Genomic DNA, 20,470 nt, shown 5'->3' with positions numbered 1-20,470 from the left:
TTTCTGAACTGGCAAATTGTCTCTAAAAACACAAAATGAAATTATGGAAATCTAACATTATGCAATGCATGGTGTACATGTTGTTTCAGCAGTGCCTGTAAATTTGAAATAAAGATCTAATATTTGTCCTAATCATTAATCATATTCATAATCCACAGTCACTAAGGGACATATCAACAAAGGTGTGAAGTGACTTTAAACCATCATACATTTATGCAAGAATAGAAAATACCTTGATTATAATTTGTAAAAATCTTTAGCTGCTGTACTAAAACACTATTCTTTGTTATATTAAAATGTTTTGCTTCAAAATACAGGAGAAGAGTTAGCAAACACACTGAATATTTCAGGTAAGCTAAATACAGTGTGTATAGGTAATTATCCCATAGATGAAGCCTCCTGAATACACACTGTGGATGTAAGATAAGGAAGCTAACAATCAAGGCAACTTGGTTCCAGTCATATGGAGGACAAATTATACAGGTTTTCTTTCTCTAATCTTTCTTCTTTCAGAAATATAGGGGGAAAAAGACACGAATGCTTGAGAAGATTGGAAAGAGAGAAACTTGTATAAAGTAAACTGGATGGCAGAGAAGGCTGTAGCTGAGATCCTATGGGAGACTGAGACCTAGGGAACCAAATTTATATCATTTAATATTCAGTGAAGCTTACTGCACCTTCCAGAAATGTTTGGAATTCTTTAGAAATTATAAATAAGTCTTCAGGTAATCTAGGTTGCAAACAATGCTGAAAGATTTCCCAAAGATCCAGTAAAGGGAAAATGAGGTGCACGTATACTGGATGTGTGATCTTGTTCAAAGAAGGGGCTACCTGAGAATGTCATCATGAGCAGTATAAAAGAGGACTAAGACCTTTGTTTCAGAAGAAACACTGTAAGGTTCATTTGGAACCTTTTCCTAGATTCCTGCCTATCCTTGGCAGAATTTGCAAGAACATGAAACTTGATCAGACTGAAGTGTAGGCAAGATGTTTGTTCAGGTTAGGATGATATATTTTAATTAAATTTTCACCTTGGGGATAAATTTGGGTTCAAAGTATTTTCTACTAATCATGTTGATCTTGCATATATTTGAAGAGGAACTATTGTGGGGATGACATTGTGAAACTGACATTTGTATGCTTGCTCCACACATAATAAGAATTGACTATTTCAAAATATGCCTTCCCTCAAGAAGTCATTCCTGAATCTAGTATATCAGCTCAGAAATACTACTAAATACTGCTAAATAAATAATGTCAAAGAATTATAAGGAAACATAAAAAATGATAGGATGTGAATTATTCATATTAAGTCTGTGCATTTTGCATACTGTGCTCTTGAAATGGTTTTTAGGATATGAAGATTTATGAATCTTATTATACCTTTGAACATTCCATTCAGAACTAGAATAAGGAACATTTGGTTTTATTTTATAATGCTAGATAATCTGTGAGAACTTGAATAAGACTGACTTTGCTCATAGGATGCAATTAGTCCTCATTGGCAAAGCTGATGAGAAGCAATAGACACATTTTTGTGCCTTCTATACAATACTATGTGATGTTTAGACAGAATTGTTTATATAGATCAAAATTAGCATGACTGCAGGGAAAATACAGGATCACTCTATGTGAACTAATGAGGACTCCAACATGTGCTCAAATATTTAGAAATATGTAGTGTTAATAACAGAAGCTTGAGAATATCATAGATCCCAGGAAGCAAATACATGGATCACAGAGTTTTCATTCACAGCAAAATGATTCAATTACAATATTTTGGACACATTATAAGAAGACCAAGTTCCCTTGAGACTGTGCTAAGAAAGCTGGAAAGAAAAAGAAGAAGAGGACAACTAGAAATAAGGTGTATGGATTCCGTTACAGTGGTAATTGATGTAACAATTGAAGACCTGAAGGACCAGTATGGGGACAGATTATCCTAGAGTTTTATTCTTGGTAAAGGGTTGAGGCTGACTTAATGGCAAATAATAATCAACAAAAGCTAAAACTTAGGGTGCTGTGTAAATATTCCCTTCCTAATTTTTTTTTTCTTTAAGAGTTTTGATCTTAAAATAAAGGTGGGTAAATTTAAAACAAGCTAAAAGTTTCACTCAGACTTCTGGAATAGTACTTTTCTAGCCCTTTGAAATGGAAGAAAAAATATGCTAGTATTTAAAAATTCTGTGGACGCATTTCTGAATTCTTGTTTCTAATCTGAAGCTGATCCTGAATGCTAAATTTTAAATTAAGCAGAACCAAACATTGTGTAATCAGAATGTATTTTTCCTGAAATTAAATTATTCCAGGAATCGTAAACATTTAGAAGCGAATAGAAAAAAAAATACACTAAAAAGGCTATTCCTATGCCCTGTTCTTGTTATAGTTGCGTTCCATTACTTTAATCCTGTTCACAAATGTAAAAATAGTTCACTGATTTCTTTACACACACATAGATTGAAAACGTGAATCAGTAGTAGCTGATTTCAATCAAAGTGTATTTTTCTTGCTTGCTGTTTTTAATTAGTTTTCTAGCAGAATAGTAGCAGGCAGGTAAGTATGAAATATAAGATTGTACATGAATATGCCCTGAATAATATGAATTTTCTGTTTGTAGAACAACTTAGAACTAATTAGTTAAAGTAGTCCATGGGCAATTAATATATTCTACATTGAATTTAGAAGCTTTTCAGGACTAATTGTTTCCCAAAACAGAGGGATGTTCTAAACTAATATAAAGTACTTCATTCTATACCTACTGTGTTGGGAAACAACATGCTTACTAAAGTCTAGGAATTTATTGACAGCCATTTACTTAAATTCTCTATAAATACTGACAGGATAGTGACTGTAAGCATGTTTTTTTTCCCTTCTGTTCAATTGAGTCTGATTCTTTACTGCTTCTTAATAGCCTGGTACAAATTACAAGGTAGTACTTTTGCATCAACCATTGGAAATATAATGATTTTCCAGGACTTAATGAGGTTTCCAGAATAAATAAAAATGTTTCTATCTGCTATCCCTGCATTAAAGATATTTTACCATAGCATAATAATTTTTATGTCCAATTCCACAAATGAATGTGATCATAGATTAATTTCTGTGCAAATACTGCTTGGCAATCAACAAGGTAATGACAAAAAAAATGGATTTAATAGGACCCTGAGATAAAGAAAGGGGGATACCTAATTTTACAATTAGAAGGAAAGCATACAGCTTGAATGCAGAAGAAAATCTAATAAATCAATACAATTATATTATGTAAATAAGATAATATAATTAATACACTTGGGAATATGTAGCACTCATGAAGAATGCTTCCAACAAAATTAATTTACTCTGCTAAATTTATTGGCAGATATGTCATAATATACAATCAGTAGGATATAAGCAAGCTTTTGTGAATGTGACTTTGTTTGTTTGCTTAGGATCTGGATAATTACTAAAAACTTTGGAACCCTAGAAACATCCGTTCGGGTCTCTAGTAATACATTCATTCAAGAAGGGGTTTGACAACAGAGTTTTTGTTCCATTATGTTCCATGATTGTACAAATGTCTAAATAATTATGGTTCTTCAGTTGTTTGTGTGGCATTCATCCAAAATATTGTCAGTTGTCCTTTTTGCAAAGCTCCTAATAAGCAAGCTAGGGCATCACCATCTTTTATACAGTTACTGTCACTGTTTAGCTTTCAAATTGTACTGGAATAAAATGCCTTATATCTGTTTTTCTTGCTTATATCCTGTAAAGAAATAGAGCTGTAGAATAGAGAGTAGATGCACTAGCCTGTTTGGACTCATTCTTCTGTAGAGCTTTAGAATTTTAGGATTGCAATTCTTAGAAAAATAAACACATCCAAATCTATATAAGTATTCTGGCTTGCTTAAAATCTCTATTAAACCCTGAAACCTACATAACTATTTTTATGCAGTGTTTTATGCTTACCATTTTGTGAAACAAAAGAAAAATGAATCTGATAACATATCCAATCTCTGGTTAAACCAACATTCATATACAGAATCCATATTCCTCATAATTAAGAATATGGAATGGAGATGCAGTTTTGAATGCCCGCTGAATTCAGTATATTGGGAAGCCCTTATTTGTTTAAACAATGTATATAGTTGCTGATCTCATGACAATTTAGACAGCATAGATTATCTGCTTAACTTTGGGTCAATATTATAAAGATTTCTCTTATTTGGCTGGAGTTTGGATGTTATGCAGTGTCTCCCACCTCCTTTCTCCTGCTTACGGTATATATTATTCATTCTTGTAATCCAACAAAATAACTGACAGAAGATGATTCCTGTGGAAGAAATATATAAATTATAAAGAATATTTAAATTATGTATTTATTGTAATAGCCAATATCTATTTTAGCTAGGATTGGACTTCTACATTTATAAGAACATCAGTTAAATTACATGTTTAATATTGTAATCTAGTTTGGGAACATAACTTAGAAAATTCATTATAGAAATAGAAAAATAAACCCCCACCAGGACTGGCACACAACTCTTTATAATTGAGCAATCGACTTTGAGCAACCCAACACTGTTTAAGTGGGCTGTTTTCCCATTAACTTCAGTTTGGTAAAAATGTCATTTGTCCATGCACACAGCAGAGGGCATGGGGCTCCTTATATCACCCCTAGATACGGACATTGTTTGCTTTACAGAGGTAAATCATAAGATTAGTATCAAAGCCTTAACCAAAACAAGGCATCAGTTTGAGGTTTTATATAAGATTGATAAATATATTTCCTTTAAAAAAACGCATAATAAAACTGAGATCTCTGATTAATTCTGAAGTTGACCCCAAGAAAGACCTGCTGTTGATGTATTGTGGCTCTCTCTTGATTGCTCCAGTATTTAATATAGCTGAGAAAGTACCACCCCCTAATGCAGCAAATCTGACTCATAGTTACTGTGATTGGGCATGCAGGGACCTTGGATGTAGCTCCAATAAATTGCATCCTAATCATCACCTGCTTGGATTATGATGAGTCCGTAAGGAGAAGGGCGGGATATAAATTAAATTAATAAATAAATAAATTAATAAAGATATGTTATAAGAGGGGGTGTCTTTGGAGACCAACCTGAAGCTGCAGTTGATTTAAAATGCAATGGGCTGCTTATTAGCTGCCCCATATTATGCCTGTGCTATGGACCCTGCCTTATCTTCAAACAACCATTTTTAACATAAAAAGGTAAGTGTGACTTGGCCCTTAAATATTTCCAGAATTGTCTTCTCCAGCCTGGGTCAACCTAGTCAAATCAATTGTTCTGAGAGAAGCTGCTGCTAGTATCCTACTTTCCCAAAGTGATGGGAGTTAAGGCATGAAAAACACTGTTTTTCTGTGACAGTGTTTACTCTGTTGAGCAACTGTCTCTCAAGATCAGCCAGTGTGCTCATTTCAGAAAAAGATTATAGAATTCTTCTGGAATTTTTGTATTATTGCTGGTTTTGCTTTTAACCTTGGCTTGGATTGGCCTTTAAGTCAGTGTTGATTTATGGCAACTGCCTGGACTAGTCCCTGCAATTTTCTTGGCAAGATCTTCAAAATGGTTGGCAATTGTCTTCTTCCTATGGCTGAGAGAGAGTGAGGGACCCAGGACCTGTCATCTAATTTTGTGCCTAATGTGGAACTAGAATTCATGATCCCCCAGTTTCTAGCCTGGCACTTAATCACTGCACCAGACCAGCTCTCCTATTTATACTTACCATGGATGTTTTATATATAGTACACAACATAAACCTGTTTGTTTAGTGACTGTTTGAAGTTACAACAGCCCTGAAAAAAGTGACTTAAAACCAGTCCTCACACATACAACCATCACAGGATCCCCATAGTCCTGTGGTCAAAATTCAGATACCTGGCAACTGGAATGTATATACAATGGTTACAGTATCCCTGGGTCATGTGATTGCCTTTGTGACCTTCACAACTGGCTTCTAACAAACAGAGTCAACAGGGGAAACTGTATTGGCTTAATGACCATATGATTCATTTAACAACTACTATGATTCACTTAACCATGGCAAATAAGGCAGTAAAATTAAGTGTGACTCACTTAACAGCTGCTTTGCTTAGCAACATAAATTGTCCCAATTGCTGTCATAAATCAAGGATTACCTATAATGTATATTTGTTTACATATAATGTATATTTATTTGTAATTCATATATTTTTATGATATAAAAATGACAAATATGAATGTCAAGAAAATTCATCTTTGAAATAAATGCCAGTTTAGAATGTTATCTTAATCTCTGCTAAACTTTCCTTAAATCCATTTTTCTGTGCTAATTACAAAGATAAATTAAAATTTAGCAGAAGGGATATTTCTCTGTGTTTCTCTATACTGTTACTGCCATTGATTGACATGAGATTTTCTTAATCACTATAATTTATAATGGGTTATAACAACTTAATGAAAAGATTTTTGCAAATTTAGTTACCATGATCTGTCTCTGTGTGCCTGCATTCTGTTTGAGCTTTATGAGATGTTTGCAGGTTTAAATTAATCACATGAAATCTGCACTGACTATAAAATAAAACCATATTTTTATACAAGATAGATGGTTTGCACACACAAAACGTTAAGATAGTTGTAATCTATGAACATTAATGAAATGCTAATTAAATGATACAAATTAAGCAAAAAAACCCAAAGCCTTTTTAATAAGAAAAAAATAAATTTGTTCATTGCCTAACATTATTGTGCTTGTATAGCAATTCTTAGGAGTGGGCATTATCTAAATTGTATTGTCAGAGCAATAGAAAACAAGCTATACAAAGTAGAATCAGTCAATAGGCCAAAAAAAGAGTTTATATTGGGAGAAGAGATTGAGAGCTATAATGACAGTTACGTGATTTATTTATTTCTTATAACACTTTTTGCACCATTCAGTCAAGAATTATAGAAAAAATATTAAAATTGCCTCAATTAAAACTTAGTTAAAAGCTCACAAAGCATTAAAAAAAACACTTATAACAATGATCTCCTAATAAGGGGTAAGAGTCAAATACTTATCTTAAAAAGAAAGCTTATAACATCACCTCTTGATTGCCAGAAGTGAATGGGCCCACATGCCTCTTTGGGGCAGTGAATTCCATAATATGGATGCAACTAAGGAGAAGCCCTGTCTTCCTGTCTATGATCTTCTCAAACTGTACCATCAAAACCGACAAAATCAGAATGAAGCAATCCCTGAAATGATCTAGCTTCGTACTATATGTTTTACATATACTAATGGGCACATTATATTTAAATTATCAAATATGGCTAATAACCAGTGCAGCACCTAACAGAATGTTAATGTTTTCCTTGATTCCCTCAATTAACAGTATGGTTGTTGCATTTTTTAGGTTCCTATTGTCTGCAAAGACAGCCCTCATATAATAAGTAGTCCAACTACCTCATGAGTATTTGAGTTATAACTATCTAAATTTCATAGACCAGGAACATCTACAACTGGTGCTCTACCCAAGCTGACTAAAGGTCCTTCTGATCATGACTTTCACCTTCTATCTAAGCAGAAACCATGACTCCAAGATCAGCTTGAATCAAGGATCAGCTCATTCCAAGGAAATTGTTTCATTCTTTACAAATGACCATCAACTCCCTCTTACTAGAATTTAGTTTGAAACTTTTTTCTCCTTATCTAATCTTTCATACACTCTTAAGCATAAATTCAAGACTTTTGCTGCATCTCTGGCTTAGTCTTGTTACAGTAATTGTTAAATAACCTAATATACTTGGTGACCTGGTGGAAATATTAAGTGGAATAGGTCCGTGTAAGCTGTGAATTCCCAACCTATCTCAGTTTCCAGGGAATGGAGATTGAAGTCCCCAAGCAGTAGAATACCAGCTCTTCCAATCAGCCCCAAAATAAGACCCGGGTATTTCTGGACAGCCACTATTAAGCAAGAGGGCAATCAATACATCAACAACTATCTTATCTCTAGGACCCAAATTCACAAATAGCAATTTGTATCTAGTCATCTCTGGCACACAGCTTCTTCTTACTGCCAAAGCCTCATAACTATAACTATAGCAATGCATTCTCCCTACCCTTTGCATTATGGTGGTTGCAGGACCTGACACTTGGGAAGACAGATTTCCAATTCAGACACATACTCAAAAATGCATGCTAAGTCAGTGGTAAGCAAAAATAAACTATTGTACAAATGACAGGAAGGAATTACAAGTTCTTTTCTATCTGAATATGCACACAGAATTATTATTCTTTTGTGTAGAGAGGAACCATATATTGTGATGCAGTTTATATCTGAAAAATATATATAACTGAAACTAAACATGTGGATATCGCACTGCTTTTTGTTTAACTCATGCAATTTTTTTAATATATCCAACTAGAGGCTACATGTATACACCTGCACCCATTTTTCCTTGTAATATAAATAAGTATATATTAGTGCTCGAGTCTTCTCCGTGCAGTAGTTCTCCAGGATTTTTTGGAAATAAAATTCCAGAAACCAGCTGGCCTTTAAATCTTACTTAATCTTACTTAAACAGTAGCAATATTAATTTCAGTGCTAATGCTAGTTCAGGATATATGTTCAACCATAAGGCAGGAAAGACCATTTGAAAGATACTAAAGAATGGTAAAGGATTGTAACAACTAAAGCTCTCTTAATGATCACAAGAAAAGCAACCTGTCATTGAAAGATCTGAAATTTGACACAATATCACAAGAGAGTTTGTGATAACAGATGAGGAAGATTCATCTAACTGAAAACAAAACACTAGATGAAACACCTAAAGCACCTAAAGCATGAAATGATTATAAACATGATCAAACCATTCAGATGTAGTCTTGAAGAAAATGTGCTTGAAGCATTGCTTTTCATTGTGATACTGCTGTTTTACACATTTATCTTTATAAAAATAAATCGCATGACTCAATCAAACCATGAGTTTTTCATTGTGGGATTGTTCTTTTTCAGACTTATCCTCATAAAAATAAATCATGTGCCTCAATCAAATCAATTAATAATGCTCTTGTGCTTTGTTTATGAACAGCTACTACAGCACCATCATGCAGTACATGAAATTTCATACATCGCCAAGGATATCACAGACCACCGGGCCTTTGGATATGTATGTGGAAAGGAAGGGAATCATAGATTTGTGGCAATAAAAACAGCCCAAGCAGTAAGTATTAAGTATCATTTCTCATTTATATCATCATTTTATCACCTTTAGTAGCATTCTTTATGCAATATATAATACTGTCAGAAGTCCCTGCATAAGTGTTCTGAAATGACATTTTAACAATATCAGTCTTAGAAAGAAATGAGCACAGTCATCCTTCCCAGTTTTTTCTTGATGTATTCCTTCTAATTAGTAATTATTTTGCTTTCTAATTAAGCTGTATACATCAGCTGAATACAAATCAGTTTACTTAGTCCCCTCCACCCTTTTAGGTGGAAAAGAATGGAAAACAAATAGCTATTTTCAGAGTCTACTCTAAGCATCTTTTATGTTCATTTTAATTTGCCATTAATTTGCAAATATAATTTGTACGCAATAAATAAAAATGAACCTTCACCTAATTAAAATTTGAAGCTTGACCAGTATAAATTAAGTACAAACTAGTTCACTAGGAATAGATGAGACTCCCTCCCACCTACTATACAAAGATTTCTAAAACTGCATTTATAAAAGTTTACAAAACCAAATTAAAATACGGTAATTACAGATGTGAGTTCAGACACATCAGTTTCAATCTCAGATAATATGTTTTTGCTATATCTTATAATTTTGAATTAAAAGTTTCATTTGGAATGTATAGTAAGTTAAATTTATGCTTAAATAGCGTGAACTATTAAATAGAGTCACCAATAAAGCATTAATAAGTTTAAGCTTGAGATGGGTGAACATCAGTTACTCATTTTCGAATTGGATTGTGTTTGAGACTTCATTAAGGAAAAAAATTTGTCTGAGAAGTATTGAATTACGCTCTGATAATTTTATTTTGGTTTCGGTTGCGTTTTCTTCATTGCACAGCACTATCCATAATGGACTTTCAAAATGTACTCCTTGCATTGAAATATCTCTAAAAAAAACCAGAGGCGCTTAAATTTAGATTGTAGCCACAAAGAAATTTTATATGAAGTCCTAATAAGGATTTACATGCATACAGAAGACAGAACATTATGACTGGTCTCCAACCTACTATTTATAGGCAAGGTTGATGAAAAGGTGGTTTGGCTCCAATTTCAGAGAGTCCTTAAAAAAAAAAAGATTATTTGTAACCCTTTCAGTTGGAATTAAGGATCACCTTTGCTCAGAGCTGGATGGTGTATCCCCCTATGTCCTAGCAGCATTTGATATTCTTGATCATGATATCCTTTTGGCCGTGTGCAAGGACTGTGTATCATAGACACTATTCTGCATTGGTTCTGCTCTTTCCAGCAGCTTCTATCAGTGTTGTTGGGGGAAGAAAGGTTGAACCCTAGGATCCTTCAATCTGGTTTGCCTCAGAGCTCAGTTTATTTTCCAGAGTTGTTTAATATCAACAAAACCTGCTCTGAGAAACCATTCATCAGTTTAGAGTTAGTTAGCATCAGTATACTGATGAGATCCAAATTTATATCTGTACCCCAGGCCAAGCAAAGGGTGGCAGTAGAAGTCTTTACCCAGTTCCTCGTGGCTGTGTATATTGAAAGAAATCCAGACAGAATATCAATGAGACAAAGTTCCTATTGGTACAAAAACCTTCTAGGAGAAGAATATCCTTCTGTGACTATTCCATCGATTGTTCAAGTTGGAGTTCCATTTCTCTGAAAGTACTGAAATATAACGGAAGATTTTTCTGGATTCAAAGCTCCTGCTAATGGCGCTATTTCATAAAGGAAAGAAGACTTTTAATTGGGGAATAGCAACTGATCTTACAGGGAGTCCTTGAGGTAGCACCACAGTTGAACCCAAAATTTTGTTTGCTAAGCATGGCATTTTACAACCTTTTTCGCCATAAGTGTTAAGCGAATCACTGCAGTTGTTAAGCGAATCAGGCTTCCCCTATTGACTTTGCTTGTCGGAAGCCAACTGGGAAGGTTAAAAATGGTGATCACATGTCCTGGGACAGTGCAACTGTCATAAATGCATGCCAGTTGCCAAATGCCCAAATTTTGATTATATGACATAGGGAAGCTACAACAGTCCTGTGTGAAAAATTGTAATAAATCAATTTTTTTCAGTCCTGTTGTAACTTTGAATGGTCACTAAATGAACGGTTGTAAGTACAGGGACCACCTGTACTTTTGATTTGATATTTTACTGTATGGTGTTTTGACATTTTAATTCTGTAGGCCGCCTAGTATCTGACAAATGGATAGCATACAAATTAATAATAAAAATATATTCAGTTGTAAAAACTTCTTGGCTGGTTTGATTATACAATTCATGGAGTAACAGAAAGGATTTTTTCACTGAATTTTTCTTCACAAAGAAATTAGTTTGCTTTGTAAGTTACATTGCCTCAGTGCCAACAATGAATATTTAGCTGAGAATAAGGAACTAGCAGAAAAGTAGTTCTGTAAATGTGTACATAGAGCTGCTCAAGTTTATAGTAATTTGTGAGTACATATACAGATAGCTAGCAAAAAAAAAAGACCCAATGCTGATCAAAATGGCTCTCAATTTCTAATATAATTAAATGTTACATACTAAACAAATTCCGTTAGTGAATGAAATAATTTCAAATTTTATTTCTTTACATCCGGCTTAAATTGTTTGCAGAAATCCTCATTTAATTATGATGAATGGAACTGGAATTTTTGTTGCTAAGTGATGAAGTTGTGAAGTAACAATGTCACGTGACTGTGCTGTTTAATAATGGCAGTTCCAGCAGACCCCCAGTTACTTCATGTTGTTAAGCAAGGACCTCATGTGATCATTACTTCATGCCAGGTTCTCCTAACTTTACTTGTGGGAAGCTGGCAGGGAAGGTCACCAATCATGATCACATGACCACAGAGGTGGTACAACAGCCAGAACTCTCTGATTCAGCACAGCTGAAAGTTAAAACAGTCATTAAATGAGGGCCACTTGTAATGGATAACTCTGCCAAACTTATTAATTCCATTGATTTCAGTGCACTTGCAACAAACTAAATGATTTGATTATTGTCATTGAAACCTGCCTTATCAGAAATGCTGAATTCTATTAGCTAGACCTTTTATACATATATTATTTTACATTCATGCGTACACATTCATTCATTACTTCTATATCGCTTATAGGCAGAACCTGTGATTTTGGATTTACGAGACCTCTTCCAACTTATTTATGAGTTGAAACAAAGAGAAGAACTGGAAAAGAAGGCACAAAAAGATAAACAATGTGAACAAGCAGTATATCAGGTATTTTAATAATTTTTGGTAGGCAAGTACAAAAAATTAATATGTGTTGGATTTGGTGACTTTTTGTGGTACAGAACCTGTGATGCAAAAAACTAAAAACCAATTTATATAAGATCAGTTTCTGTATTTGAGGATGATACTGTTGGTGTTGGTACAATTATGTTTGACAGTGATTAAAATCAACTTAGCTCTGGTGAGAAACTTAATCATGTGAACTTGTTGACTTGGCAATAAACATATTATATATAAAACTTGGAGATCTTTGGAGTAATTGTGTGATGCTTTTTCTGGTGTTATATCATACATAATTATATACACTGTAGGTTGTACATGCAAATGTGAATATCTATTTTACATCTATATATTATGCCGTTCCCTTATGCTTTAAATCATGAATATGGCTCTTAGGCATCTGCTGTTCATATTCTCTCCCTTTTTTGTCTTTATCTTTGACTTTCTTTATGATAGACAATTTTGGAAGAAGATGTAGAGGATCCTGTTTATCAGGTAATTTTTGAAGCCATTTTTTGTGAAGTTTCAGAAACAGGGATGTGGTTTATCTATAAAATAATATAAAACTATAAAAAAAACCTTCAGCATTTCAAAAACAGATCAATAAGGTATCAAGGACAAGACTAAACATTATAAAAAAAGTTTTCAAACTAGTTTTTTAGTTTTTTTTAAAAGAAAGCAACAAAACATTAAAAATACAAAATAAAGAAAACCTAAGTAATGTTGCTAAAACTGAAATATAAATATAATGCCGAGCAATGATACATGGCATCAATTGAGAAGTCATTTCAAAAATATCAACTCATTTTTTAACATGATTATTTATATTTTTTTACATGTGCTTTGAGATTGTTCTTTTAAGAGATTGACAGTTGTAATTAACTATTTTAAAGCAAATAAGCCATTTAAAAGCTATAGGTTGAAAGATGAGTCCTTCTAAATTAATTTTATTTAATTGGGAGGTCATTTGAGAAACAGAAGTTGCTATGCAGGTGTTCTGTCCACTCCACAGCTAATGAGAGTCTCCCTGTGTTCATAACAGGGATGGTCATTGAAATGGTATGAAATACTAAATCTGCTCATGCTAAAGATTAATGAAGAAATACACTCATTGATTAATTAGGAAATAGAATAATAAATTAATGCTTCTCCAAAAGGCATACTAAATTCCAGTTTTCTATCCGTGAAATAGGGCGTCTCGTGTCTTGCAGAGAAAGAAATGCAAAGTCTCTAGACTAATATTTCACTATAATAGTGGAAGATGCCATTATAAGTAGTTGTGGCAATAGGAAATTAGGCAGGTGCTTCAAGGTAGGTATGTTAGTTCCAACTTTTACAGCCAATGGCCCATTTATCATCCAAAAGTGATGTTTTAAAAACTAATTGTGGTAATTAAAAGATAAAGAAATTCAGTTCCATGGACAAAGAGAGTCAAAAAATACTAGGAAGGATGGAAACCTGTACAAGAGCTTTTCCCATCTGCCAGCTATAAGATTGTTCTCTTCACTCTCTTTTAATTTTTTTAGAACATTTTATACCAATTCTTGGTATGAATTAAAATTTTGCTAGTTGAATTTAGACCCTAGGAATCAGTCACCTGGTGTGTAATGCTGAGTTATAATGTTGGTTTGGGAAGTGTGTATGCGTTTGATTCGGCCTGATGCTTAAAATTTTCCATTATGGCCTTGCATTCAATGAATGCCATGTGTATGGCTCATTTAATCAGCTATGCTTAAAAATTCTGGCATAACTTCTATGTGTGATGTCGGTGTAAAAAAAAGATATATAAATCTATAGATATATAAATGTAATGCATGAAATCAATTCCTTATCATAAATCTTTGAAATAGCTTAAATATTGAGAAAAACCAAGATTTAATAGCATCGATATTTTAATAATAATTAAAAATTAGGAAGTAGGCCATTGCTTGAATGTTACTCGCATTCCATAATCCAGTATTTTTATACTTTTTCCCTTTCCTTTTTTTTAGTTTTACTGATGGAATAACATGATACATGCTTTGGCATGAATGGAATCAGCTTTGGAAAGTAGGAGTTGAAACTGGCTAGCAAATACTGAATAGTGTTTTTGAGATAGCATTAACCATAGTAATTGTGGGTACACATAGAATAGAAAGCTAGGAACATAGGAAAAAAGGAAAGAATGGTGCTAACTAGAATAAAGGACACCATTGTCTTAAATAGGGTTGAAAGGTTTTTACCAATGACAAACAAATCTTTAATGGTATACATTTTTACGAAGAACAGATTACATGCCTTTAGCAATATTTTCAAAACAAAAGAACTATAGAAACATGTTAGAAGAAAGAAGAGGTTTTTAAAATACAGTATAGGAAAATTGTCTTTCCAAGAAAATGGAAAGAATAAGTAGATGATGATGATGGTAATTAGAATTACTATCAGTATTGAAATAGTTTTCTGTGATGTTGTTCCCATGAAACTTCTTCAAAATCAGTATAGAAACAAGGTAGTTAAAATAAACTCATTGCTGAAGTCCATTTTCCCTGCTTTTTTTAAATAAGATTAAAAGTACAATAAGGAATATATCGGCTTCTTTGGAAACAAGGTTGAACTGTGTTCATATCTCTGTTGAGGAAACAGCAGGAAATTTGTTCAATGACAATTAGTGAAGTTTCACATCTTTTTTATTTCTCTTCTATAAAAGAAAGTCACATTTTTGTTTTTTGTTTTAGAAAAAGAGAAAGTTGCTCTTTTGTCAGCCTGTACTGCTGTTCCTTTTCTGCTGATGGTTATTTCTTCTAAAGTTCAAAACTGCCTTTTTCTCCTTTCTTTTTCACCTCTGACCTTTCTTCTTTTGCTGCTGATGTAATAGTACATTGTGTTTGAGGCTGGACATGAGCCAATTCGTGAGCCTGAAACAGAAGAAAACATTTATCAGGTATAAAATTTGTACATTTGTGTTCTTGTTCCTTCCAGTAATCATCAAGCATATTTTGAAGAGTAAAATATGTAAAGTTTCTTTTAAACTCATTTATTTTTTCCTAAAGTCATAAATTCCATTTCATAATTGTACAGGTTTTGGATTTAGCTTGTAGAGCGTAGGTAGTTCTCGACATACGACCTCATTTGAGCCCAATATTTCTGTTGCTGAGCGAGACAGTTATTAGGTGAGTTTTGCCCCCATTTAAGACCTTTCTTGCCACAGTTGTTAAATGAATCATTGCAGTTGTTAAGTTAATAACACAATTGTAAAGTGAATCTGGCCTTCCCATTGACTTTGCTTGTCAAAAGGTGATCACATGATCCCAGAACATTTCAACTGTCATAAATATGGGCCAGTTGCCAAGTGCCCGAATTTTGATCATGTGAACGTGGAGATGCTGCAGTGGTCTTAAGTGTGAAAAAAAAAGTGTAAGTCACTTTCTCAGTGCCATTATAATTTCAAACAATCACTAAACTAATGGTTGTAAGTTGAGGATTACCTGTATCATTTAAGATGCATTTTTCCTCAGCCTTTTTAAAAAAAGTTTAGCCCTCTCTCTCTCTCTCTCTCTCTCTCTCTCACACACACACACACACACACACAGAGAGAGAGAGAGAGAGAGAGAGAGAGAGAGAGAGAGACAGAGACAGAGAGAGAGACAGAGACAGAGAGAGAGACACAGAGAGAGAGACAGAGAAAGAGAAATTATTATTAAGTAGAAATTATTTCTACTTAATTTAGAGTTCTGTTTTTTAACAGAATTAAGAACAAAGGCAAAATTCTGTTCCTGAATTCAGGCCACAATTATCATTTTGGAAGCCCTGTGTAATCCTAACAGGATTTTTATCCTAAGAGGTATAGGCTTTCATGGACATTATTAGATTGTATAACACCTTTCCTTTCCTACAAGAATTATTTTTCGCCTTTTTATATTTGAGTGTTTACCAGCTGTTATGATTTTATTTATTTGTCTATATGTGTTAATGAAATGTTTCTAGGGTGGCTTAGAAACCCTCTTCCTTGTACAACACCCAAGCCTGACAACCAACTTAGTCCAAGGCTTGGGGAGGAACCAGGTTCTCCATGGTCATTTAAAGGCTGATAAGAATAATTTAATATTTTAATCTCTGTGGGATGTTATTCCTGAGGGAAGGTGCTACAGGATTTCCTGTATCCTTCTCAATAACGCAGTTTAAGCTATGAGGCCTGGGGCATGCCAACTCTGTCTGATCATTCAGATGGGCAGAGTCCATGGGAAATAGACAATAATACTTAGACCCAGTACTGTATAAAGCTTCGTATGCGAGAACTACTATCTTGAATTGCACTGGAAAACCTGCTGGTAACAAGTGCAGCTCATGGAGGAGAGGTCTAATGAAATCTGCCTATAACTCTTGCTACAGTTGGAATTCTTTCTAAAGGTGAACAAATGGTTAAAAAAATTCTTTTACTTACAGATCCACAATAATTATTCTGTTTTATGTCCAGCTTTTCCAGAATTACTTAATTAAATGCCACTGAATTAGGCCTTACCTGGCGATTGCATAAATAAATGTCCACCATCCTGACTTGTCACTAACTTTTAGTTTTCAGAGAAAATAATATAATTTCTTTTATTGCGTTCATCCAGTTTTATCTGATTCTTTCCCTGTTTCCCACAACGTTGCCAAGCATAATTGTTTTTTCTAGTTCATCATTCCTTTGCATCTCATTTGAAATATGTAAATTTCTGCTCACATTACAGAAATAGTCAGCCTTTATTTGGCTCAAAATCAATTAATTAGTTCTCACAATTTAACATATTATTGGGAATAGTCTTCAAATCTATAATTTGAAATAGATTTTTGTCTCTTCTTTCTCACTGTCTAGCTTTCACACCTTTTCCAATAGAAAGACCATTGTTTTAATTGTTGTGACCTTTGCAATGCTAGAAATATTAATATCCTTCATGATATTGTTTAAGTTTCCTTCTTTATTTCTAAAACCAAAACTATTTATTACCTTTACTTCCTTATTAACACTGAATATATTTGCTGGCATTATGTTTGGCTTTTTAAAATTTAACATTCACCCAGATTTTTCACTGTCAGAATCAACTCTTTTAAGCCTTTACTACATCATCTGTATATCTGAGATTGTTAGCAGTTCCAACTCCCAATTTTTATTCCATGTGACATCTCCTCTAATCCTTCTAATTCAATAATATATTTGCTGTTCAAGATAAACCAATGAAAGCACTATGCACCCTTTTATCTTTCCTGAACCAATATTTCTCCAAATTCAGTTATTTCATTGTAGTAGCTTCTTAATTATAAAAAATGAAGTGATCTTCATTGGATTCTGATCTGTTTCTTGATCTAATTTAAAGTGTTGATTATGACCTTTAAAGCCCTAAATGGCATGAGTCCAGGTTATCTACGAAACCGTCTTCTCCCCATTACATCAGCCTGCCAAGAGTTGTTCTGAGGATGAGATGGAGGGTCTCTAAATTTCATAAACAAAATAAATTGATTGTACTGTTTTTTTTAATTGATCTTATATTCTTGTTCTTGAATCTATATTTTACAAATCTGTGATCTGTTCCACAAATTATACTTGAATGGATTTTGACTGACTGGATTACATTTCTCCATCTTCTTTTGGGTATTATTTGATCAATTTATTTCTGATATTGTACATTCGATTATGTCCATATTCTCCTGAAACTAAGGTTGGAATGCCCCTTTTGCAAAACTACTGTACGGCCTATCTTCTTCATTTCATTTCCTACAATATATCTTTTTCATACTCCATCTATAATTTCTAGTGCCTCTATTTACCAATGCTTAACTTCTATCATGTTTCTAATGTTGTATTAGCACCTTTGAAATTTGGTATAGATTTCTTCAGTATCTCTTAGAGTTTTTAAAACTTGTATAACATTGATATTCCATGAATAGCCACTAATTTTGATATATGTATGTAGGTGAGCATTTGCTTAGCAATGTCTTCCTTAACTAGCATTACTACTTCATTCCTTCAAAGGAATGCCTCCATCATGTAATCATCTGATTTGAATAACCCATTCTGTTTAACATAAATTCACTCATTTGCTTTTAATTTAATAGGTTTCATTTCCAATTTCAAATTGTTCTTGGTTCATGGTTCTTACATATTAGGTTCAAACTGCACGGACTCTTATAAAACAAGAATTTGTTTTTCAACACTGGCATTCTTGTAGTCAAATTTATTTGAAGCCTTTGTCCAAAGAATGTCAGAATTCTTTCCTAGTAACTAGAGGAGTAATATCTAACCTCAAGTGTCTCTAATGTCAGCTTCTCTAAATGTTTCAGCCCAGCAAAGTTTTCTTGACAATGATATAGAAGTGGTTTGCCATTGCCTTACAAATTTTAGTATGCAATTACATTCTCCATGGATCAATTTGCTACCTACTTTGAGAGTCCCTGCTATCTTCAGCCCTGTTGTGAATTAGCGTTGGTGTAAAAACCCTAACGTTAACTTCACCTTTCCCCTTTTGACATTATGAACAAAGATGGTCCTACCAGGAATTATCATTCCTACTAGCATCACTATCTGGGTCCCTAAAACTATCTTTTCTTTCCGCAATATCAAGGTGATAATGCCCAGGAAGGTTTTCGCAGAGGGATTTTTTTTTATTTTTTTTAAAAAAAGTTAGAATTTGCCCGTAAGATTTTCTCTATGCCTGATGCTTTTATGATTGGGGACATAGGGGTAGTAAGAATAGATATTAGCCAGTTTAACCAACTAAGTCACTTTGCATTATTAGTATAAAATGTGTATAGCTTGTAGGAATAAGCGCAACCATGAGCTTTTTACTGCATTATGTCAAGCTAAAGCTAGCAGTAGTTAATGCATCCTGGGCTAGTTGTGGAAAATGCAGTTATAGAACTGACTAAATTTTCAGTGCTGTGCATATATTTTGGGCATTTTATTTTGCATTTCTGTGATTATTTTTATTCTCTTTTACACCCTATTTTTATTTTATAATTGTCTAATGTGTTGATAAAATATCAGTAAATTTGCAGTATTTATTTGCCCTAAAAAGAAGCTGAATTTATAAAAATAACCCTATAGTCACCTTATGTGAATGAATGCCTTTAGAGATGAAATAAAAATATGAATAGAAAAAAAACATTTTCATTTTGTAAGCAATTCAAAAGATAGAGAGCAGAACTACTAAATATAGTCATAAGTGAGCCAGAAATTATTCTTCTTAAGAACAAAAAGGCAAAGTAGAAACATACCATAGCACTTACAATCCAGTCTTCCATGACAAAATAGCTGTCAACACTATGAGTGTTATAAAATATTGACAGTCCAATAAGAAATTTCATTTCTGCTTTCAAACAATCTGAAAATAACTTGATTAATATTTATAAACTGATAATACACTTTGTGTATAATAAGTTTGTTCTTGATCAGTCAAAGCTTGTGCTTGCATTGAGCTACTTGTCCAATACATATTGTAACTCTAAAGCATCTGGAATCTGTAGAATTAGAATTTGAGAAATTCTAATGAAAAGGACAATAAAAATAAGAAAAGTATTTGAAATACAAATGTTTAAAAATGAGATATTCTGCATCTTTTGAATGACTAGGGGAAAAGATCCATGTATTCTTATACTAGTCTTGTGATCTTTACTTGATTTTTCTGCTATTACCAATAGATAATAAAGTTCTCCAGTTTTCAAGTCAGAACAGTCTAATGTCTTGATTATTTTCCTCTCTTAATGTTGTAATACAATTTTTCCTCTCATAATTTACAAGGTGTATTCATAAGGCACAATTCACCTGAACTAGGCATTGAATTTTGTTTCAGATATACACATACAGCATATTGCACCAGATTATTGTAGTAGTATGTAGTATATGCATTATAGCAGGGCTTTTTTTCAGCCGGAACGCGGCGGAACCGCGTTCCGGCACCTTTTTCCGGGCCGGCCGCACCGGAAATAGCCCCTCCCACACCGGAAATAGCCCCTCCCAAATTTTACTTGCATTCCTGTTCTCTAAAGGGGCGGTCCTAGGGTTTGATGAGGGCGTGGCCAGGTTTGAGTTCCGCCACCTTTTCTCCG

The 20,470-nt window shown here is 33.6% G+C and overlaps 1 protein-coding gene across 1 annotated transcript in view; it reads left to right on the top strand.

Moving 5' to 3' along the window:
- Positions 1-20,470, top strand: part of DAB1 (DAB adaptor protein 1) — a gene marked incomplete at its 5' end in the record, with an annotated part of 92,751 nt that overhangs the window by 32,897 nt on the left and 39,384 nt on the right. The window contains 4 exons of the mRNA XM_015815038.1: positions 9,054-9,185; positions 12,278-12,397; positions 12,866-12,904; positions 15,264-15,329. Coding sequence (XP_015670524.1) covers positions 9,054-9,185; positions 12,278-12,397; positions 12,866-12,904; positions 15,264-15,329 — 357 coding nt within the window. The remainder of the gene's footprint in view (positions 1-9,053; positions 9,186-12,277; positions 12,398-12,865; positions 12,905-15,263; positions 15,330-20,470) is intronic.

Source organism: Protobothrops mucrosquamatus, unplaced genomic scaffold (genome assembly GCF_001527695.2).
Source record: "Protobothrops mucrosquamatus isolate PMUCROS unplaced genomic scaffold, P.Mucros_1.0 scaffold304, whole genome shotgun sequence".
NCBI classification, from domain to species: domain Eukaryota; kingdom Metazoa; phylum Chordata; class Lepidosauria; order Squamata; family Viperidae; genus Protobothrops; species Protobothrops mucrosquamatus.
This window is presented reverse-complemented; position numbering and strand designations above follow the sequence as displayed.